This window comes from Microtus pennsylvanicus, chromosome 1 (assembly GCF_037038515.1).
Source record: "Microtus pennsylvanicus isolate mMicPen1 chromosome 1, mMicPen1.hap1, whole genome shotgun sequence".
Classification (NCBI taxonomy): domain Eukaryota; kingdom Metazoa; phylum Chordata; class Mammalia; order Rodentia; family Cricetidae; genus Microtus; species Microtus pennsylvanicus.
In genome coordinates, this window is record NC_134579.1 from 211728888 (window position 1) to 211752439 (window position 23552).

Consider the following 23552-nt stretch of genomic DNA (forward strand, 5'->3'; position numbering starts at 1 on the left):
TCTGTATTAGACCTTTCATTGCTGTGACAGAGAGAGACCTGATGAATGACTCACAGGACAGTTAGTCCAGTTCATGAGTGGTTAGCTCACTCCACCATAGGCCCATGATGAACACGGTGCCAAGAGTATGTGGCAAAGTGGCTCACTTCCTGGTGCCCAGGAGGCAAAGAGGGTGACAGAGACCTTGCCCCAGGGACATGCTTCTGTATCTGCTTCCTTCAGCAGCCTCTACCTCTAAAGTCTCCAGAACCTCCCCAAATAGCACTCCAGCACAGGCACCTGTAAGGGCCATTTCACATCCAAACCGTAGCAGCTTCATGCTGACAGTGATGTATTTCAGACTTTTCATCTTTTATGTATTACTTGCTTTTTACACGAGTGCTTTACAAAGAGTCTTCAGCTTGGGGCACTGAGAGACAGCTGAGGGTAAGGTGCTTGTGACTTTGGATCCAGTTTCCATGTAGAAGCGGGCGCAGTGGCATGTGTCTGTACCCCGAGCTGGGAAAGCAGAGCAGAGGCCGGTGGCTCCTGGGCCTTGGTGGCCAGCCAATCCAGTCAAACAGTGAGCTGTACATTCAGTCAGACAATAAGCTGGAATCAGACAAGCATAGAAGACACACTTGCCAGTGTGCGCTCCTGCACAGACCACGCATGCACACACCAAGCAAGCCATAGTGCCGATCATAGTGTCTAATGTGGCCCACAAGAACCCCAAAGCGGTCAACAGACAACCTGGTCTTTGGGGTCCCTCACTATGACTTGTGATTTGGAATTAATTGGACAAGCTGCAAGCCCTTTGTGATACCCAGGCAACTGCATTACGTGTGACCAGAGTAATTCTTGAAAGTCTCTTGTCAGCCGTGTACTAAACACACGGCTGCTAGTGAAAATTCAACAACATGGGATTAAAAGGTGCAGTGTACCGCGCTGAGCCAAGCATGCAGGAGTTGGGGCTCACTGGCTCGTCCAACTTCTACCCTTTCACTTCCAGAAAGCAGGAACTAGGCATGGAGGGTCACCACATGGCTGGGCTCCTGCTCCCACAGGTAAAACCAGCACACTTCCATTCTGGAGGGCTAAGGCAGAGCTGCAATCTCCCCCTTGACTAAGATATTTTATGTTTACCATGTTGCCAGGCAAAGAATCCAAGGAGGTTTTTTTCTCCTATGCTTTTTTTGCTTCCTGGTTTGAATCACCTGAGATGGCTCAGCAGGTGAAGGTGCTGCCACCAAGCTGCCTACCCGAGTTCTATCCCTGCCCAGGGACGGAGAAAGAACCAACTCCCACAAGTATGTAATGGCGCTCGTGGTCTCGCTGTCACAAATAATAACGTAATTTAAAAATGCCTCCGAGGGAGGCTCATCTTGTCACGCGTGTCCAACCTGCCTCTGAGGTTCACGGCCTCTCCGGCTCCGCCAGTGTCACCAGGTCTCACCAATCACAGTAAAAGACAGGCCCGTGACCTGTTCTGAGCCCGTCAGGCAGGGCAGGGTGTTCACCGACATACTTTATGTCAGCGTGCAAAGGGCTGAAAGCAACCTTTAAAAAAAATACTTCTGAAGGCAGCAACATAGATTCATGTGTGATGCTCCAGACCACAAAACACCAAACTTTAATTTTGAATAATTTATTATTCTAACAAAAGTATAAAGTATGGAAAATTAGTGTATCTGAATCATTTCAGAAAGTAGAGAAAGATTCCTCCTAGCAGGCTTCGGTTCTTAGCACCTTTGAAAAGATAAGAGTTAAGACAAGAGGCGCTACCAGCCTCAGGTGACAGCTGGTGGCTCATCTGCCTGACGCCGTGCGGGTCTGTGACGGTGGAGTCATTTGGTTTTTTTTTTTTCTCTACGTTTCGAGTGCCACAAAACACAAAGAGGAGGAAGACGTTCACGCAATCCCTAGCTGGTGTTAAGATGAAGGGGAAATGTTGAGACACCGGAGGCGGCAGGCTGGCGAGGTCAGATGGACAGGCCGAAGGCACTGACGATACAGTACATGGTCTTGTTCTCCCATCGGACTGTGCAGCTCCCTGCAGGGAAGACACACAGAGAAAGTGACTTCATTTACAGATAAATGGGCAAGTGTCTGCAGGATGTTTGGGTAGGGGCTCACTATGCAATCCAGGGTGGTCTCGGAGATCTGCCTGCCTCTGTCTCTCTAGATCTGGGATTCAAGGTGTGCACCTCTATGCCATGCGGTGATAACTTTTACAGAGATGCACGGAGAATGTGAGTCATCTAAGCATGCACTTCACAGAACACTGCTCTGGACCACAGAGCTATGGAAAAGTTGAGGACCAATGGGCATAACATTTCCCAAGAGGGCGAGAATCCTACCGTCAGTAGAGCTGTCCCAGAAGCAGGAACTCGCGGTGTGTAACCCAGCCCCATTCTTCTGCATGATTACACAGGTCACTTAAATTAAACAAACTTGTGTTAGAAACCTTGGCAACATGAGTTCACTTTGCCTGCTTTAAATGTAGGTAGATCACACGGCTGATGTTCCTAAATTATAGATACTGCCTACCTATGTTTCCTTTATCTTAACATCTAAAAGTGTCTGACCAGAAATCCTGTAAATGCCTGTTTGACAGAAGTCCTGCAACAGTGCCATCAGCCTGATGGCGAAGTGCAGGGTTCATTCACTACACAGGAGACCTGGCCCTGAAGTTCAGGAACTTTCTTTGAGCTTAGGCAACAAATTGCTATACCTCTGATCAGTGTTTAAAGAATGGTATCAAAACACACAAGAGAAGATCCATTACCGATGTATTTAAATGGCTTTCCCAGCTTGGTGAGTTGGCTCAGAGTCTGCTCCACAACATTTGTGGTCCACTGATTGACTTTGCTGTGCTGGTAGGCATTGCCGCCGATGGCACTTTCTATAGCCTAGGGAAGAGGCACAGAGGTCACGGACGGAGTCCAGATACCACACCCTCCAGTCAACCGACATGGCCCGCTGTCCACCTAGCAGCTAAAGACAGACCCGGGGAAGACACGAGCTTATGCTTAAGCTCGGGGCTCCTTTGCATGCGTGGTTTCCTTCAGCATCACACTGCGTTCCAGTTATGTTTACACTGGCTGAAGATCTGTGTTTTACAGAATCTGTCAAACGTGTTCAACATTTTGACTAAACAAACAGATTGACTGTTCAGCTACTGCTAATATTCTAGATAAGCAGCACTTTTTCTTATAGAGGTTGAAAAACATTTTATTTTGCCAATTTCTTTATAAAGTATACCAGACATTTTTATCAAACCATAAAATACGCAATCTAGTAGTGTATGTCAGATGACATTTTACTGGCTGTATAGCTGGCAATATACAACCAATCCAGTCTTCTAGTCTAGTGCTTTTCGCCCTCATTTTATGGGTTACATCACTGCATCACGCACTGCCCAGCCTTTCACATCCCAACGCTTGAGCTGTGGTGGCATTTCCCCCATGTTCCAGGGCTTCTGCAGAGTGTCCTCACTGTCCTATCCCTGCTTCCCATCCAGTGACCCCTGGGTCTTTCCCCAGTAGCCCCACTCCAGACGCCAGTGCAGCCCCTAGCAGCTCCCTCCCCGCCTCTTCTAATCTACATTCACTAAGGGCCATGGCTTGTTTTAGACACAGGCTCGGGAGCCCTCACTGCACAGTGGTGAAGGAGCAGGGTCAGACACTGCAGGCCAAGTGCAGCAACTGGTCTTCTCAGGATGAAAACCGACATCATAGATGCCATGATTTTCCAGTTGCAGACTTGGGGCTCTCGCCAATCACGCTAACACAGCCCCTAGTTGCCCCATAGCCCACTCTGGGCTGAGAACACACCACGGGCTAAGGACCAGTGAGTGGTCTGCTTTAGTCAGGGTATTGCCAGATGCAAATACTGCCCAGGAAGAAGGGCAACTGCTATGCACTGTGGAATTCAGTTTCTAGGGAGAAAGGAAACCTCTAGCTTTGGAGCCACTCACCCCCCCCCACACACACACACTTTTAAACAGCCTGAGGGCAGGACAAGTCTAAAGACTGTCACCTCACACTCCCCCTGGACCGCTAATGTGTGCTTTAAACCACCTGCGGCCTGGGCACTGAGTCCCAGTGGATGCAGAAGACAAGAGGCAGAAGTCGCCCCTACGAAGCCCAATCTACTTTTCCCAGCTCTGGTTTAATCTACCACTTTCCACCTCCCTCCTGTTCCACAGGAAACATTACCTTGAAGAAACAATAAAAGGCAAACTTACACTCCCAGAAAAACCACACCCAATGTTCAACACTGTACATAAAGGAGAGACGTCACTTTGGTTTTGGATACTTCTTACAACATAGAGATTCTTTAATGCTGGCACAACTCAGTAATAGACATCAATAACCTTACATTGCAGTCAATCCAAAATTACTTCAAAGGACCTCAAATGGTACTTGGCAAAAACAAGAGGGGTTAATTCTAGCTCCCGGACATGATGGTGGGAACGTCATGGCAGCAGGGGCCCAAGGCAGCTAATCACGTTAGTCTGTAGTCAGAAACTGGGCAGTGAATGCTGGGGCTCAACATGCTTTCTCCCTTCTCTTCGGATTGGGACCCCAGCCTGTGGAATGGTGCTGCCCACATCCCGTTAACCTAAACTAGACAAAGATGCATAGTGACCAGTCACTGCACACTCTGCCGCTATGATGGACTGGATCCCTTCCAACCGTGAGCCAAAATAACCTTCCTCCCTTAACACTGCTTTTGTGAGTTACCCTATCACAGTGGTCCAATTCCTTTTGTCTGCCATCTTCATTGTTTAAGGGAGGTACTAAGATTCGTATCAATAATGCATCCCCCAGCTGTATCACCAGGTCCTGAGCTATGGAAGTTGTTACAGTTTCTCTGCAGCTGCTCTTTTTCATCCAACACTAGAGTCATGAATCTTCCATGCTGCACGGTTACAGACTCTGCCTTGACATCTTCCAATGCCATGTGAGATTTCCTGACTCAGTATACATAATTTGTATAATGAGAGTAAGTTTAACATATAAGTAAAAATATTTGAAAAGCCAAAACACAGGCTCAATAGCTGTTGAGATTTTTCCCGTTTTAATTCATATGGCGTTTCCTTCATACATGCTGTGCTGGCTAGTTCTATGTCAACTTGACACAAGCTAAAGTCATCTGAGAGGCGGGAGCCTTAATTGAGAAAATGTCTCTATAAGACCAGGCTGTAGGCAAACCTGTAGGGCATTTTCTTAATTAGTGAATGAAGGGGGAGAGCCCAGCCCATTGTGGGTGATGCCATCCCTGGGCAGATGGTCCTGCATTCTCTAAGAAAGTAGGCTGAGCAAGCTATGGAGAGCAAGCCAGTAAGCAGCACCCCTCCAAGGTTTCTGCATCAGCTCCTGCCTCCAGGTTCCTGCCCTAAGTTCCTGTCCTGACATCCTACAGTGATGAACAGTGATGGGGAAGGGTAGGTCAAATAAACCCTTTTCTGCCCAAGCTGCTCTGGTCGTGGTGTTTCATCACAGCTATAGTAACCCTAAGACACAGCCATCAATCAAACACTTGAAAGACAGGCATGTTCCCACCTACCTCCTTTACAATGTTGCTCACTTCGTCGACAACAAATGCAGTCTGTTAAGGAAGAAAACTTAGATAAGTTTGGTTTAAAAGCTCTTTCTCCACAGCATCAATAAACACAGTGAGACAATGAACGTGACTCAGAAACCAGGCTGCTGACCAGACAGGACTGCACTGCTCAGAGCCCAGAGACGCAAAACAGCTGGTGCCACAGGGTCCCTGCTCTGCAGAACCGAAGCACAGGTAAACACTGTTAAAATCCCACGAGAATCCTTTCTCTCCTTCCCTTGTAGCCGGCTGGTGGAACCATTAACCAGTACAGGCTTTGTATTATGAGTTACTCGACTTCCATACAAACTAGCTGAAGAAGCGTAACCATTTTAGAGATGGGACGTTCTCTTCCCTGAGGTAAACAGATGAGGACCTGTAACGTGTAAGAGGCTGGTGTGTGTCACATTTCTCTACCCCGTGGGCCATCAGTAAAGCAGGGCCTGAAGGAGTTTAGTTCTCTTAGTCTCCTTCTGACAAAATAGTGGATCTGACTGGGTGTAAGGTGTCCTGAAAATGACATTGCCCAGACACTAGCCTGCCCGTGTGCTGCTCATTTGAGAACAAACTACTCCAAGTTCTGGGCCATCCTTAGCACTGGCAGCCCCAAGGCCTCTGCCTTCCTGGTAGAAAGGCAGACAGTCCTGTTTTGTTGAAGACATTTCCTGGCTGCTGACCACCGTGGGCCCTGCCCTGTTCTAGTATTGGGTAATACCCCTTTCTCTTCAGGAGGAACAAGAGTTGATGACCCAAAGCCAGCTCACTTGTTAGACTCCCAAAGTCATTTGGAAACAAAACCGAATCACTAAACTAGTGCAAACGTGAGTGAGTCAGTTGGAAGACTCTTCCTGAGTAAGTACAGTGATCCTAAACCACAAAGCAAAGTCCCTTCCGCAGCTCTCCACACAGCTAGAGCAGGAGAAAGACCGAAGGGAAGGTGTCTGGAAGGCAGTGGGCAGTGCCAGCTGCTACAAGAAAGATAAATGAACTCAGGAGAATCTGGGCAGGCAGAAAAGGCTGCGGGTAAACAATAGTGGGCATCCATCCTCCTGCCGCTAACATCCCGTGTAAAACTCAGACCGCTCTGCCCAGACATCTCTAGCCAGTTCACGTGCACAAACTGGAACCTCAATGTAGTTTTAGGGGCTTTCTCTCCACACGGGCCATTTCCTTTTTATGAAGTTCGACTAGCCGAGACTACAACACAAACCAGTTTTTAGCCTTCTGCCAGTTTGCTATCTGGGTAAGGCAGCCCCTTTGCCAGCTGCATCCGAATCGTGGCCTGAGATTACTCAGTTGGATTCCACCAGCATTCAAACACAGAATGATACTGCCATAAAGTTTGTGTTGAGAAATTAGACCAAAACTGAAAGTCTCTGATAAATGCAAATGGCGTACTCTTGACCCTCAGAATACCCTCAGTTGAACTACATTTTAGAAATGTCAAAAGAGGAAATGTTAGGCTTTTTTTAATTTTTATTTTTGGCAAACTGTGTAACACATGGGACTTTAATGAGCTTCAAAAAAGATCATTCAGGAAGAAAAAATGAGCAACTATAACTGGGGCGTCCATTCAAGCTGTTTCCTGAATAAGTCAGAACGAAGGAAAAGCCATTTTGACAACACATCAAGTCAAGTGTCTAGGGCACTCCGGGGCTTGTATTCCCCCCGCCCCAGGAATGAGCGATCTCATGACTATCTTAAACTGAGATGAAATGTACCCCGTGGTGGTGGGGAGCGCCGCACTGAAGGACAAGGTGCGGCACCGAGACAAAGGCAGGTTCTGTTTGAGCGTCTGCACTTGGCAGAAGGACAGCAGACCCCCACTGCAGGGACCGGGAGCAGGCCCTGTGCGCCCGTGTCATCAGGCCACCGCAGGACCCCTACTTTCCCAAGCCGGCCCCGGCTGGGGTCTGCAGCAGCGTTAAAGGGGCGGATGATGTCACCCTCCCGGCGGAGGATGAGAGCCCTACCGAGTCCACCAGCCCGCACGGGCACCGCCCACGCGGGAAAGACTCGGAGTGGCCCGCTGGGAACCGCCACCCAGGCTCATCAGCCTCGGGTTGGGTGGCCGCGGACAGAAGTAGCTGCGGCTTCCCAGGCGGGGCCGCGCCACGCCTGGATCTCGGCCACCACCCTCCCGCCTCCCATCCCGGCGTTACCTCTTCGGAAGCCTGGAAGTCTTCCATCTTCCCTCTACCGCGTCTCCTCCGCCGCCGAGTAGAGTGGACTGCGCAGGCGCACCTAGGCCCCGCCCACTCCTCCGCCCCCGCGCCAGGGACCCTGACCACTACCAATAGCCACCCACGCTCTAAAGACCAGGCCCCTCCCACTGGGGGGACACCGCCTATCGCCCGCCCCGCCTACCAGTGGCTCCGCCCGCCGCTCGGACCCCGCCTCCTACATTTCCAAGTAGCAGGGCGTGACGCTTAGTCCTCCTGGAGGTGGTTGCCAAAGAAACTGTCAGAGTCGCCTAACCGCTCTCTAAACTGTGGCAACCCAAACCAAACAAAGGCACAAAAGCCAGTCTAAGACGAGAGCACGGTCCTGGCCCTCCCTCCCGCTCGCACTGTTGAAGTTGATTGAAACTTTCAAATAAGTCCGAACAACTAGGAACAAATTGTAAAATGTCCCGACAGTACCAGTACTGCGCGTTGGTTGCTTCCCCTTGGGGATCTAGGTTCAGGATTCTCCCAGCTATCAGAACGGAAGTTTGCAAGCGTTAGGTTTTCCCATATACGATCAATGCGAGTTTTTTTCCCTTTAAGAACCACTTTTTAAAACGTTTTGCGCTCAACATTTTGTAAAATGCTGTCCACTCCCTAGCTTTCTTAACCAGAGTGAACTAGGCGCCTACTTGTACCCAGGGCGACGAGGAGTTGTTTTAAGCTTGTCCACAGTTCCCCCTCTTGGGCTGAGGTGTGTGCACCTGCTTGCATGTACTGGAGGCTTGAAGCTTTGATTTTGGCGCGTGTTCTTTACCATGCACTTAAAACCGAAGGCTCACTCCTGACTTCCCGAAGCTAGCTGTTGGAACCCCTGGGAACAACTGGTTTTAAGGACCTCAGGGTTGCCGGGCGGTGGTCACGCACGTCTTTAATCCCAGCACTCCGGAGGCAGAAGCAGGCGAATCTCTGTGAGCTCGAGGCCAGCCTGGTCTACAAGAGCTGGTTCCAGGACAGGATCCAAATCTACAAAGAAACCCTGTCTCAAAAAAAAAAAACAAACAAATGAATAAATAATAGATAGATAGGTGATAGATAGATATAGATAGATAGATGATAGATAAAGATAGATAGATAGATAGATAGATAGATAGATAGATAGATAGATAGATAGATAGATAGATAGATGATAGATGCCTCAGGAATCTCCAGTGACCCTTTGTCTATACTCAGGCTCAAGGTTAGTGCCTGGCACTTGGATTACTACTGAGACCCCAGAATCTGGATGATTCATTAGGATCTAACTAGAGTCCTTCAGAAAGAAGCTAACTTCTTCAAAGACACTGCCCTCTTCCCGGTCTGTCCTGTGAAGAGCAGCAATGCTGACCTTGCTAGCATGGAAGGAGAATTTTTTTTTTTTTTTTTAACATTTTTTTATTGATAAAAGAAGAATAAAGATAAAAAAACAAATTTCCACCTCCTCCCAGCCTCCCCTTTCCCTCCCCCTCCTCCCACTCTTCTCCTTCTCCTCCCACTCTTCTCCCCCTCCTCCCACCCCTCTCCCCTTCCCCCCACTCCTCTCCCCCTCTCTCTCCAGTCCAAAGAGCAGTCAGGGTTCCCTGCCCTGTGGTAAGTCCTAGGTCCTCCCCCCTCCGTCCATATCTAGGAAGGTGAACATCCAGACTGGCTAGGCTCCCACCAAGCCAGCAGATTGCGTAGGATCAAAACTGCGTGCCATTGTCCTTGGCGTCTCATCAGCCCTCATTGTTCGTCATGATCAGAGAGTTCAGTTTTATCCCATGCTTTTTTTGGTAATAGTCCAGCTGGCCTTGGTGAGCTCCCAGTAGATCAGCTCCACTGTCTCAGTGGGTGGGTGCACCCCTCGTGGTCCCGACTTCTTTGCTCATGTTCTCCCTCCTTCTGCTCCTCATTGGGACCTTGGGAGTTCAGTCCAGTGCTCCAGTGTGGGTCTCTGTCTCTATCTCCATCCCTCGCCAGATGAAAGTTCTAAGATGATATGCAAGATATTCGTCAGTATTGCGCTAGGATGGGGTCATTTCAGGTTCCCTATCCTCAGCTGCCCAAGGAACTAACTGGGGACCTCAGCTTGGGCTCCTGGGAGCCCCTCTAGGGTCAATTCTCCTGCCCACCCTACAGTGGGTCCCTTAACTAAGGATTGTGGTTCCGTGCTCCCCTATCCAACCTTCCTTTATCCCGATCCTCCTATTTCCCCAAGTCCCCCCTCCTGGAAGGAGAATTTTAAAACAATTTCTTTAAATTGTAGACCCAAGGTGAAAGGACCTCTCATGCTCATGAGTTTGCAGAATTAATATTGTGAAAACGGCTGTAATAATAATGAAGGTGATCTATAGATGAATGAAATCTCCATCAAAATTCCAACAGTGTTTGCCACAGAAGTAGAAAAAAATCTAAATTTCTCTGGGAGAAAAAAATACTGAGCCGAAGCAATACTGAGCAAAAAGACCACTCTGTAGGCGTGGTAATGGCTAAGTTAAAGTTCTACTACCCAGCCACAGAAGTGCACAGGACTGGCGCAGATACACACACGGTGAATAAAATCAAAGACTCGGGAATGAACTGACCAAACTTCAGCTCCCTAATGCTTTTAGCAAAGGAGCAAAAGCAACCATTGGAGAAAAGACAATCTCTTTAACAAGTGGTTCTGGGAGAACTAGATATCCCTGTATACAAGAACAAAACTAGATCCATATCACTCACCCCAAGTGAAAATAACTTTGAAAAATGGATCAAAGGCCTTCAGGTTAGACCTGGAAGTACTAAAGGAAAACTCGGGAGAAACATTTTTAAGATATAGGCATAGGAGAAAGGCTTTTGAAAAGGACTCCAGTAGTTCAGGAAATTAAGATTGAAATTTTGCATAAATTAAAAAGTTTCTGCTCTTCAAAGGAAGCAATCGGTGAGGAGGGAGCCACAGAATGGGGGAGATCTTTGTGTGAGTCACACATCTGACAGGGATTGCTATCTAAAGTATTAAAGAACCCCAGAAATTGAACGCCAGCCTCCAATAGTCCATCAGTAAATGGGTGAATGAAATAAACAGATGAGTCTCACCGTAGCAAATAAATACACCAAGAAAATGCTCAAGATTCCCCGCCGTCAGGAAACTGCAAACCAAAACCACACTGAGATTCCATCTCACCTGCGCCGGAATGGTATTCATCTTATTTTAAAAGAACAGCTAACCTAAAATCAATCACGACCGCAGTCCTAGGAACCGAGCCTCCACGAGGTCCATCTGGATCTGCCTGCACCTCTGGGTCCTGGCTCAGCAAAGTGCAGATATTCTTTTCCTTCCCTTCAGTCTTTTTTCTCAGATACTGACTAGAACTTAAGAGCACTTTTAAACCGCCCAACTGATGCTTCAGACTTTTGTGTTCTTTTCCCCGAGTGCCTCCTCCACTGTGTGACAACCTGGTGCCCCACGGCTCACCTCCGTCCAAACTTTTCCATTCTTCTCTTCTGGGCAGCGTGAAGACAGACAGCTCACCTGCCCTGGAATTTTCCTTTCCTTTTATTTTACTTCTTGTTTGTTTTGTTTTTCAAGACAGGGTTTCTCTGTACAACAATCTGGGCTGTCCTGGAAATCACTTTGTAGATCACTGAGATCCCCCTGCCTCTCTTCCCAACTGCTGGAGTAAAAGGTGTGCCACCACCGCCTGGCTATGAGACTTTCTTTTTAAACTCCAACAAATTATCTGAAGCTTCAAAAATAAGTAAGTAAATGAATAAATCAAGTGCTAGCATGGATGTGGGAGCACTGTGTGAACTAGGAAATCAGTTAAAAAAAAAACAAACTAAAAAGAAAAGTTCCCATATAATGCAGCTCTCCCACTTCTGGAATAGACCTGAAGGGATCTAAGTCGTCATGCCACGAGACTCCTGTCCCTCACAATAGCCTCGTTATGGAACCAGAAACTGATGGATGGATAAAGGAAATGCATATATATTCATTGGGGTTTATTTGGCCATAAACAAGAGTGAAATTATGTCATTTTCAGGAAAACGGGATGAAAAGCTGAGGGAAATAAAACAGCCCCCCAAAGAGAAATGACAAATACCACGTTTTCTCTGGCATGTGGGGACCTCAATTTATAGATAAGTCATATGTGTAACCACACATACAAATGACATGAAAAAAGAATGGGTACCATTCAGGAAGAGGAAGAAATAATAGAGTCAAGTTACATGATACCCTTGAACAAAGGTGTCATCATATATGCTAATGAGAAAAGACATCAACGCCTTGTCACGCCAGAATTAAAAACAAAAGTTACCTTCTCACTGTTTCTGGGTCTTGTAGCCAGAAGGTTGCAGCCATCCTCCAGCTGCTAGCCAGCAAATGTCAGCCTCTGCTGGTCAGGTGTGGCCTTGGATGGTGCCTCCGGACTCGACCTCAAGAGTGACAGTCTTGTTCACCAGGGTCTTCACGAAGATCTGCATATTGGCATGGTCACCTTGTTGAAGAGAAAGAGCAAGTGAACTCTTTTAAAAAGCTGTGGGTTACTAAAGCAGCGGTGTCAAGCAACGTGCAGCTGAAGGTCACCAGCGTGTTCGTGAGCCCGCATGGCCTCCGGTGGTGTGCACTGCTGTCACACTCCAACTGTGTGTCAATAGACATTCATTAAACGGTCCTGGTGTGTAGCATGTTGGGTCTGTATGGGAGGACAGTTGGTATGCTATGGTATCGATGAGTTCAGTTATTCAACTCACGTATGTCAAGTACTCTCTCCGTGTCAGGTGCTGAGGCAGTTTGCACCTCAAAGTTAACAAAGTCAAAGGTCTGTGCGTGTGTGTGTATGCACGTGCGTGTGTGCACACACATAAGTGCAGGTGCCCACAGAGGTCAGAGGTGTCTCTGGAATTAGAGTCATAGGTGATTGTGAGCAGTCCCATGTGCTGGGACCTGAACTTGGGTGGGACCTCTACAAGAGCAGTGTGTGTACCCTAAGCCCTTTAGGAAGGCTTTAAAGATTAGATTTGTGCTAACGGGAGTTTCGTTCTCCAGGCTGCTGTGGTGGTGCAGTGTTGGGAAGCGCATGGGTGTGACGTAATATCCTGTCTGTTGATGTGCATGCTGTAGGCCTAGGAAATGGAGACTGTGTGCTGTGTGGTGTCACCAGCTGCCATTGCCACCATTTTCCTAAGAGGACGGTCCAGCCTGAGGGGTGAATCTTGGATTTGTTTGCCAATTTTGAAGTTAGTCATAGATGGGCAGGTGGTGTGTGCAATCAGCCTTCTTCCTGTGATTTAATGTCCCTTAAATACACACTCTGTAGAAACGGGGACTGGAATTGTCTGTGCCATTATTTAGCAAGCGTGGGGCAAAAATCCATGCTCTTCACAGTCCAGACGGGAGGCTATGGGTGTTCCATGCCCTCCCCTCCCCCCATCCCCCACCCCTCATCTAGGAGTATGTTCCTAAAATATGCTGTGACCAAGTTGAGGGGGAAGAGGAGGAGGAGGTGAAGAGGGCGCAGCAGTGGGGAAATACTCATCTGAGGAACTCAATGCAAAGGGCGAGAAGGCGCGTTCCTGGCTGACACACCGCAGGTGGGAGTCGTGGGCTGAGAAGTCACGCACGGAGATTAGCCGAGCGAGGCTGTATGGGGGTCAGTATTCAGCTGCGGTGCTCTGCAGGCCCTTCCCTGGGACACAGCCCCCAAGACCCATCAGCTAGAGCATCACCCATGGCACAGTGGGAACTTGCAACTGGCATGGGAACTGAACGGGACATTTCTGCATCACACTGTGCTGCTCTCAGGGTGGGGACGGCTCGGTCAGTAAAGGGCTTTTCATGCAAGATGAAGACTGAGTTTGATCCCCCAGAACCTGTATTAAAAGTTAGGGGCAGTGGTGTGTCCTATAATCCCAGCACTGGGAGACGGAGACAAGACGGTCCCTGGGGCCAGCTGGCCAGTTTATCTTGCTGAATTGGTGAGTTGTAGAGTCAGAAAGAGACCCTATCCAAAAGATGGAGGAAGACACCCAAGAGAGACCCCTGGCCCCCCACATATCATCACACACGCATGTGCCTCACATACATGTATACACATACAAACATACATACACAAAAGTACTTAAGTTTGTTTCATTATAAATTATGTGTAGATGAAAAATATGTATTATATCAATCTGAACAAGCTAGGTTGTCTGCAGAAACAAAGGACCCTGGACTCTTGCTAATGGCAACAAGGATTGATTTATTGCCCACCCTCCATGACTGCGGAGGACCTGCCATGGCCTCTCCACGCTGGTGCAGCGCTGATGGCTAAACCCTCTGTAGTCAGTGAGTGAGGGTGGCGGAAGGAGAGGGGTGGCCTGAAGACCGGGGAAAGTGCTGCTTCTGGTGGCACCTGTCATCTCTGCACACATCATTGGAAGTGCCAGCGCCTGCTGCTCAGCGCTCTGAAATCCTCTTGTGTGGTCTCATCACCCACCAGCTACTCTGCCCCTCCGCTGCCAATCTACCTGATCCCAAGGCCAGTGTGATGTCACCCTCTTTGGATTGGATCTCTCTGGAATCTGATCTTATTTACCTGCTCAATTTCTACTCCCTGTCACATCTGTCTTTGCCAACGCCTGACCTGCTGCTCTCAATGGTTGGAAGCCGCAGGTGAAGGTCTCCGAACTTCCTTAACTGTGCCCCTCTGGCTGGAAGATTCTTTTTTGACCCAAAGATATATTTTAAATAACACACTGTCACATACTCTTGAATATGAAACTTTATTAGATGGCAATGAAGTTTAGGTTTTAGCTTTGAAAATACAAAGAGCAGGACAGAGAGATGGCTCAGCAGTTACGAGCGCTCCTGCCCTTTGAGAGGGGTGTGACCCCAGCACCCATGTGGGGCAGTCCTCGTCCACCTGAACCCCCTCTCCAAGGGAGCCGAGGCCCTCTTCTGGCCTCAGCAGACAGCATACACTCACACAGATACATGAATAAAAATAACAATGAGATCGTTAAAAATAAACAATAAAACCCAATCTTCCCATCTTTGCTTTACAAATAAAAATTTTAAATGAATAGAAATAACCCAGGTGTGGTGACACTCTCATGGAAACAGCACTGGGAGGCTGAGATAGGAAAATAAACCAAAAGCTCAGGGCCAGCCTGGGCTATTAAGAAAAAAAAACTAATATTTTCTTAATGTATCCTCGATATCTGAATCATGTCATCCAGCCCAAAATTATTCACACCCCAGAATGTGACTCTCTTTGGAGAGAGGACCTTTGAAGAGATTTAATTAAGATAAAATGAAGTCCTTTTGTGGGCCCTAAGTAAATGTGACTTGTGTTCTTCTAAAGTGCTCAGGATACAGGCAGGTCGGTACCAGTGGGGGAAGGCGTCTCACAGCAGCAGCGGAGATAAGGGGAAGAATGGGGGGAGGCAGAGAGGGAGGGAAGGAGGGAAGGAGAGAAGGAGGGAGGGAAGGAGAGAGGGAGGGAGGGAAGGAAGGAGGGAGGGAGAGAGGGCGGGAAGAAGAGAGGGAAGAAGGGAGGAGGGGGGAGAGAGGGAGAAAGGGAGGGAGGGAGAGAGGGAGGGGAGCAAGCTAATTTTCTTATAAGGAGCCCACTCTTGAATTAATGGCCCCCCTCACTCCCAGGATGCTGCTGTTAGTTTAGCCTGAGAGCAGAGTCCTGTGCCCTCCTCTTCAGACCATTAATACCCAATAAGTTTGGGAGGGGACAGCCATTCAGAAGGTGACAAGTTTGCTTATGATTTGCATACTGCTCTGTGTGCATGTTAGCCCTCAAAAAAGAAAAAAATTACCCCTGAAATGGCCATGTCCGTCTATGAGAAGCTGTTCTTTGTGGCGTTGCTAGTCACACATATGAGGTCACACACAGGAAACCCACTGGGCTCTGCTGGGCGTTTTGGGGAAGGGTGAGACTTTCCACTGAAGTTACTTACCTTTCCTCTAGCTTGTGTGAGCTCCTTGACGTGCTCTCCGGATGTCTCTGCTGTCTGGGTCCTTGGTGACGTGGGATTAGCCACAAGTAGACTTGGGAGAGCCATGGGGATCATCAGCCTCAGCCAGTCCGGCAGGAAGGAGGAGACACAGGGCAGAGACTGAAGGACTGACCTCCTCGTCAGGGCACCTTCCAGCTTAAGGTAGGATGAAGCTACGTGTCTGCATGGGAGCTCACGGTTTTGCGAGTGGGGTGGGGGACCCTGCAATTGTTAGAGCTCTCTTGGAATTGCTGGCAGAAAAAGCAAACTCGTGGTAAGTTAGCATGTCTTGAGAGTGTGTTGAATAGGAGACACTGACAATACAATGGTGGTTTAAAGGAAATGGAGAAAGTCACTTAAGATTTAAAGAACAAAACACAAAGAAGCACCCCAAAGAAGCCATGTGGTATGGGTTTCTTAGGCTGTAGATTGTCATCTGGGGTCTTGTGCTTATGGGGTCTTGTGCATACAACTTATTGTTTTGTCCGCGATCAACATCACTGAGAGTGTTTTCATCAACTTTGACCTCTAGTTTGGAGGTGAAAGAAAAATAATTTTACAATAAAGAAATGAAGTTACCCAGGATCTATTCAAATCCCACCTCTCTATATATCTCGACAGAGTCTCACCGTGTAGAACTGACTGGCCTGAGATCATTTTATAGACCAGGCTGGCCTTAAACTCGCTATAGTAGCTTTAAACTCACAGTAATCCACCTGCCTCTGATTCCTGAGTATTGCCAGGTCCTTAAATTTCTTTTAATTGAGCTTCCTTCAAACCCAAACAGATACCTTGGTAAGACATAGTTTGTCGAAGGAAAATGCCAATTAGATCTTAACTGACGTTAGAATTGATAGAACAAAAACCATTCATCCATGATAACTGGAGATTATAACTTCTTAACTTTCATGTCCAAACAAAAAATTGGGTTTCAGAGTCAAGCAGACCTGGGTCCCAGTGTGACTTCAGGTAAGTTAGGAAATGCCCGGCCTTCCTCTCGAAGCCTGTAGAGCGGGTGTCTGACGTCAGACTGCCACAGTGACCATGGCGTACAGAATACTAAACTGCCTGGTCCAGACAGGGTACTAAATAAACAGCGGCTCTCGGAACAACAAAAGACATAGCGACAGTTGACAGTGATGTAGCATGGCAACATCATTGGGCTAATTTTCACATCTTTGACCTTTGTGAAGAGGTCAAGTTTAAACAGGGAAAATCATGACTTTTTTTTCTTTACTCCGATTCTACAAGAGCGTGGGAGGTGCGGAGGAGAGCTGGGTGGCAAGGATCCACCCAGATGAGGCTCCACGGATACAGAGGATTCCTACAGAACCCTACTTCTGCCCCCACTGGGAAAGCCTCCCAGGGCTTTCTGCACTGCTTGCATCTCAGTGTGTTGTCTTCTAAGGGATCTGTGGCTGATCCAACTTGTAGAAACTATAAAAATGAATATAAGGCAGTAATGGGGCCTTGGCCAGGGCTTTGGGGCTTCGCTGGCTCCCCAGAAAACCCACCTGTGATTAATTTAAATGCACAGCTCCCTTCCTACGCAAGGCTTTCTGATAATGCCCATATCTGCAAAATCTTGGAAACCTGGAAATGGGAGCCCAGTTTGGGCTGGAACTAGAGACAATCGCTCTTCTTTATTAAGCATCTGCCTTAGGTGGGCCTGCTTTCTTTGTGGCTATCAAAAGCCTCCATCAAGAAGCTACGCAAGAAAAGTAAAGAAGGGGATTTCTCGGGGACCACGCCAAGGTCTGTTCAGTCACTCAGCATTTCCTCGTTGCAAGAAGAAACGTTGTGGCCTCGCACTGAAGCTGAGAAAACAGCCTTGGGAAAGCAGCTGGGCCTGGGTGCAGCCCCCAAGGCTGTGGCCTGCAGGCTGTGAGACAGCAGGGCGGGGACAGTGTGGTCTCAGGCATGCGCATGCGCTGTTGCTGTTTGCTCATCTCCACTCCACTGTCCTGTTGTCCCAGCACAGCGCTGACGTCCATTTCCTTTGGTTCAGTGGCTGCCAGCTCAAAGAGCACACACCAGTAGGTGAAGAAGCAAGGGCCTGCCAGTAAACAGAGAACCCTCCCCCTCTCCTCCTCTTCTGTCCTTCGTCCTCCATTTCCTGTACCTGACCCCTTGCCAGGTCTCAAGGCCAAAGTCAAGGTTGGCGGTTGGGCCCAAGATAGCAACAATCTCTGTTTTCTGTTTCCGTCTCGGGAATGAATGCAGGCGTGTGTCAACCACAGAGACTAGTTTTGAGAAGTTCCATGTGTGGTGCTATTGTCGGTGTGCAAAGGTCACAGAGTGTAGATGGCTACAACCTCCGCGGAAGAGACAGTTGTCTGGGACTGTCTTAACTGTCTGCTTGACACACCTAGCATTCCCTGGCTGAATCAGTGTAGGATCGTCTACACTGTGATGGTCCGTGGGCATGTCTGTGAGAAATTCTCTTACTTAAATGAGTTGGTGTGGGTGACAGCATCCCCTAGAGATAGGGAAGAGCGTGTGTGTGTGTGTGTGTGTGTGTGTGTGTGTGGTGGGGGAGGTCCTGAACTGTACTAAAATGGGAAGATTGAGCTGAGTACAGAAAACAAACCAAGTGAACTCACTTTTGTTCATTCTCTCTGCTCTGGTCTTACGGATGAAATGTGTCCAGTTCTTCGAAGTTCCTGCCTTGCCTTCCCCACAGTGAACTGGGAGCTGTAAGATGAAATCAGCTCCTTTCTCCTCTGAGCTGCCTTTGTTGGGATGTTTCGTCACAGTATCAGAAACAAGGCCTAAACTGGCTGCCATCCTCAAAGAGGCCTCTTTGCAGCTGTTTGACTTTTCCCATGGTAGATGCCACTCTGTGACCAGGTCAGCCCTCCCCGGTTCTTCTCACCCTTTCTTCCCGACCGTGTCCATCACAGCATGCATCCTCACTTCCCAGGCATCCTTCTGCGCTGTGATTGGTTTGTTCGCACCCCGTTTTTCGGGCTTTTTGAATACAGATTGGGTCGGTTTTGATTTTGTGTTCTCAACTGCTCACGTGTTCCTGACACTCGGAAGGGCAATAAAACTATTTTTATAGATGCTGCAGGATTGCCCCACGCCCGGTGAGCAGACCGCTGGGTGCGGTAGCCATCCCTGCCCCTGGGATCCAGTAGGTCTGCACAGACGAGAGAGGACCACAGTCTGCTCCCTGAGCCACGGCTTCATCTTTCACGTTTTTAGTTACAATTCAAACATACGAACAGCTAATCCTAGAAGTAAGCATCTTACATGTTTGGGCTAAATAATTTACTATAACACGTGTGTTGGTTTTAACTGTCAGTCTGCCACAGCCTGGGAAGAGCGAGTCTCAGGAGTTACCCTGGCCAGGCTGGCCTGTGAGTGACTGATTATTTTATTGGAGTTTGAGACAGGCTCTCACTATGTAGCCCTGACTGCCCGGAGCTTGCTGTGTAGACCAGGTTAGCTTTGAGCTCACAGAACTATGCCAGCATCTGCCTCCCGAGTGCTGGGATTAAAGGCATGTGCCACCACTCTCTGTCTCGGCTGTTCATTCATGGGGAAAGACCCACCCCAGTGTGGGTGGTGCTGTTTCGTTAGTGGGACCCTGAACCGTATTAAAGAAAAATGAGTTGCGTATCAGCAGGTATCACGTGTGTACATCCGTTTCTGTCTGAGGCTGTGAGTTTCTGCTTTGACCTCCCTCAGTGCTGGACTGTGGCCCGAACGGATAAGCCAAATAAAAGCCTCTCTGTGCTGTGCTGCTTTCTGTCGGGCTGCCCATCACGGGGACAGAAGTGGGACAGCTCATTACTGTCACTTCAGTATCACCTATTGTTAACCCCTTCTGTCTGTTTATCCCTGAAACTTTACGATAGATATGACAGAAAAGACACTGCACGCAGGGTGGGCGCTGTCTGGGCTTCCAGGCACCCACCGAAGGCTTTGGTCAGTCCAGGGCGGGGGTTGCTGTGCGTATACAGAAATGCCCCAGCCCACAGTACAATGTGCCCCACAGTCTTAGAGAAATGGCTTCCTTTTCTGCTTTGGCCTTCCTGAACAAAGAAGATTATAGACATTGTAGAGAAGTGGGTTGAGAGATCTCAGGGTTTCCACTGTGACATTGTGACTCTCTGCGTGAGGTCATTTCTACGTATGTGATTATTTCTAGTGTCCCTTTCAAGTTTAGAAATGACTCGGGTTTGCCTGTGTGCTTCGGAGTTCTGAAACTACTGCTTCCTGTATGTGGCTGATGCTCAGTTGTCTCCATCCCGCTCTGCTACTTCCTGCTTCCAGTAAACCCACAGGCCATGATGTTCTCGGGGTTTCTCAGGAGACACTGGGTGTCTCCTGCTGTAACTTGAGGTCCTCACTAGAGGGTAGCACCCCAACCCATAGTGAAGCTGAAGCCACCTTGAAGACATACACAGAGCAGAAAGGGGCTGACGGTGAAGGAAGGGGTGATTGGCTGAGGCAGTTAGCAGTCCATGTGGCCTCTGAAGGCTAACGGCATGTCTTAGCCAGTGTTCTGCTCTGCGACAAAACACCAGGACCACAGAGCAGGTTGGGGAGGAAAGGATTTATTTAGCTTACACTTAGGCATTGCTGTTCATCATCAGAGGAAGTCAGGACAGGAACTCACACAGGGCAGGAATCTGGAGGCAGGAGCTGATGCAGAGGCCAGGGAGGGGTACTGCTTACTGCTTGCTCCCCATGACCTATTCATTCTGCTGTCTATAGAATCCAGGACCACCAGCCCAGGGATGGCACCACCCACAATGGTCTGGGCTTTCCCCCATCAATTACTATTTAAGAATATATTCTATAGCTAGATCTTAGGGAGACATTTTCTCAGTTGAGGTTCTTCCTTTCAGATGACAGTGACTATAGCTTGTGTCAAGTTGATATAAATCTAGCCAGCACACACGGTAGTGTGCAACCTCTTCCAAGCCCTGTTACTAATATCAGCCGGCACTGCCCGCCTGCCATGCGCTGAGTTCTCTGTATGTATCTACACATCGTTGGCCACAGGCCTAGGACGTGGGCTGGGCTTCTCTCTGATTTGTGCATAAGGGTATTAAGTCCTGGGTGGGTGAAGTTACATAAATTGCCCAAGACCTCCATGGTGAGCAAGGGACAGACTAGGGTTACTTACAGGACGACATCTCTTATTGCTTTCAGTTTCTCAGAGCAAATGAAATTTATCTGGCAAAAAGAAAGAGTTGGGAAATTATGTGGAGATGGGAGAGCATATGATGGGCTCAGAGACGTGTGTAGTTGCAGAGGCAGAATGGAGAGGAGACAGCTCATGCTATGGTGCACATGAAGAGGTCACAGGACAACCTTGGCTGGCAGTCTTCACTTTCCACCTTGTCTGAGGAGGGTCTCAGTGTTGATAAGTGTCTGGGGGACTCTTCTGACTCTTCGCCCATCTCACTGTAGAGTGATGATCAGCTTTTACTTGGGCTCCGAGGAACCGATCTCAGGACCTCACACTTGCAAAGCAAGTGCCTTACCCACTGAACCATCTCTCTGGTCTCGTGGGAAGTGGTTTTAAGTGAGTTCAGTCGGGGTGCGGGACACGTTCTTGGGGTTATTGAGCATGGGAAAGCACAGACCTGCCTGTGTGCGGAACACGGGCCGGTGAGAAGATCATGCAAGCGGATTTTCACAGGATTAGTTTACTCTCTTTCTCTGTTCTAAAATGTCACAAAATGAGGAGCAAACGAGAGAGAAGTGTGTCTGTTTTGTGCATATTTTTAAGAGCACATGGAAAACCCCAGTGTAGTCTTACATGTCTTAGTAGTACACATGACCAGAAATCAAATTTGTGACTACATTCTTTATCTTGCTAAAACTGTAAGCATTGGTGTCTACTGTGGGCCTGTGCATCTTTCTAACTAACTGTGTCTGACTAGGAATAATTTTACTAGCAATTTTTCAGATAAAAAAATTGTTGTCAAAAAGTATGCTATGAACCAGGAATTATAGATTCAATAATCATTTTTAAGATGGGGTCTTGCCTAGGATTAAGATCCTAGGCAAGCATGCTACATACAACTGTGTTCCCAGCCCACCTTTTTATTTCCTAAGACAAATCTCACCGAGGTCCCCACGCTGGCCTCGAGATTGCAGTCCTCTGCCTCAGCCTCCCAAACAGCGGAGATTACGGGAGCATGCCATAGTGCCTGGCGGGAGTTGGTTCTGAGTGACCCAGCTGACGGATCTCCATGTTGGCAAGTGACGCCCAAGTATCTAGTGCCAACCTAGGCAGGAGAAAGTTCAAGAGGATTGAAGACTTACAGTTGAAGTCCTTTAAATGGTTTATGCTGGGCTGGAGAGATGGCTCAGCGACTAAGAGCACTGCCTGACCTTCCAAAGGTCCTGAGTTCAATTCCCAGCAACCACATGGTGGCTCACAACCATCTGTAATGAGATCTGGTGCCCTCTTCTGGCCTGCAGGTGTGCATGCAGGCAGAACACTATATACATAATAAATAAATAAATAAATAGATAGATAGATAAATAAATAAATGGTTTATGCTGAAAGAGCAACTACAAACTCCATTATAACCCAGAAATCAGGCAGACTTCAGTTCTACAAGCCCCAAACAGTAGCCAACCCGTATGCTATTTTTCTTGGCCCTAATCTCCTATACACCATTGGCAAGTTAGAAAACGGACAAGAGGGTGATGTAATCTGGGCATTGATGGGGTCCTCTAGTTCAGTGGTCCTTAAACCTATAGGATTCAGAGGTTGCCATAGGAACTGCTTTGTGCCTCACTTTCTATCCTGAGGTTAATACGTGTGCAGCATGACCGACAAATACATGCAATGATTCTAACAGTAATGGCACAACATCATCATCATCATGATAAAGAGACACAAGTTGTCAGGATGCGACGTGAGTTCTCTACAAAAAGAACATCAGCGGACAGAGGAGGTAACAAGATGTCCGTGGATGGTGGAATCTGCACGCACACACTGTCGCTGGCCTGTCGTGGTGTTGACTCAAATGCCGTAAGCAGTGATGTCTTTTCTGAGATGGGAAACAATGGGCAAAGCTTTCTTCTCCAGTTTGCACAGTGGCTCCTTTCCTTGAAAGTGCGGAGGATGCAAAAGCATCCCTGGCGTTCCCACGAGTTAACTTCTGTCGCCAGGCTGTGCCCTTCCTCCTAAGCTGGGAAAGCTGGTCATTGGGTAAGATAGTCTTTATCAGTATAATAACAGGAACAGCCACACATCTCTAAGCCAGGTGTGACGGTCCCCAGGGAAAGCCTGTATTGGTCAATCATAGTAAACAGGCTGACAAAGCCACCAAGCCAGTCAGTGTGGCACTAACCAAAGAGCAAACGTCTCCGGCCTTCTGTCCAGTCCTTTTCCTTCCCGACACTGGTCTTGCTGTGCAGGTCATCCTGACACTGACCCTGTGACTCGTAAGGACATGAAAGGTTAGCGTGCACCACAAGCCTCTGCTGACCCGTGTCACGGATGACCCGGGCACCATGTTTGTGTCGCTATTTTGAAAGTTTTTTCCCCCCTTGAAGTAGGCCCTGTCTTAATTTGGATTTCTATTGCTGCAAAAATACCTTGACCAAAAACCAACTTGTGGAGGAAAGGGTTTATTTGGCTTACACTTCTACATTGTAGTCCATCAAGGAAGGGAGTCAGGAAAGGAACTCAAACAGAGCAGGAACCTGGAGGCAGGAGCTGATGCAGAGGCCATGGAGGGTGCTGCTTACTGGTTTTCTCACCATGGTTTGCTCAGCCTGCTTCCTTATAGACCCAAGACTACCAGCCCAGGGATGGCACCACCCAGA

General features: G+C 48.3%; 2 protein-coding genes across 3 annotated transcripts in view; one reads left to right on the plus strand and one right to left on the minus strand.

The window, feature by feature from the left end:
- Positions 1-1847: 1847 nt before the first annotated feature.
- Dynlt1 (dynein light chain Tctex-type 1) lies at positions 1848-7839 on the minus strand. 2 transcript variants are annotated; one of them, XM_075950588.1, is made up of 5 exons: positions 7752-7839; positions 5554-5595; positions 2768-2891; positions 2340-2417; positions 1848-2032 (listed from the first exon to the last, which is right to left on the minus strand). In XM_075950588.1, the coding sequence occupies exons 1-5, from the start codon at positions 7776-7778 to the stop codon at positions 1962-1964; spliced, it is 342 nt and encodes a 113-aa protein (XP_075806703.1). In that variant the 5' UTR covers positions 7779-7839; the 3' UTR covers positions 1848-1961. The 2 variants fall into 2 exon arrangements, with proteins under 2 accessions (XP_075806703.1, XP_075806711.1); XM_075950596.1 differs by lacking the exon at positions 1848-2032 and having other exon boundaries at positions 2342-2397.
- Positions 7840-15685: 7846 nt separating this feature from the next.
- The window catches only part of Sytl3 (synaptotagmin like 3), a 67749-nt gene continuing 59882 nt past the window's right edge, over positions 15686-23552 (plus strand). Inside the window, exon 1 of the mRNA XM_075959296.1 lies at positions 15686-15908. The gene's annotated coding sequence lies outside the window, so the exon portion shown is untranslated. The remainder of the gene's footprint in view (positions 15909-23552) is intronic.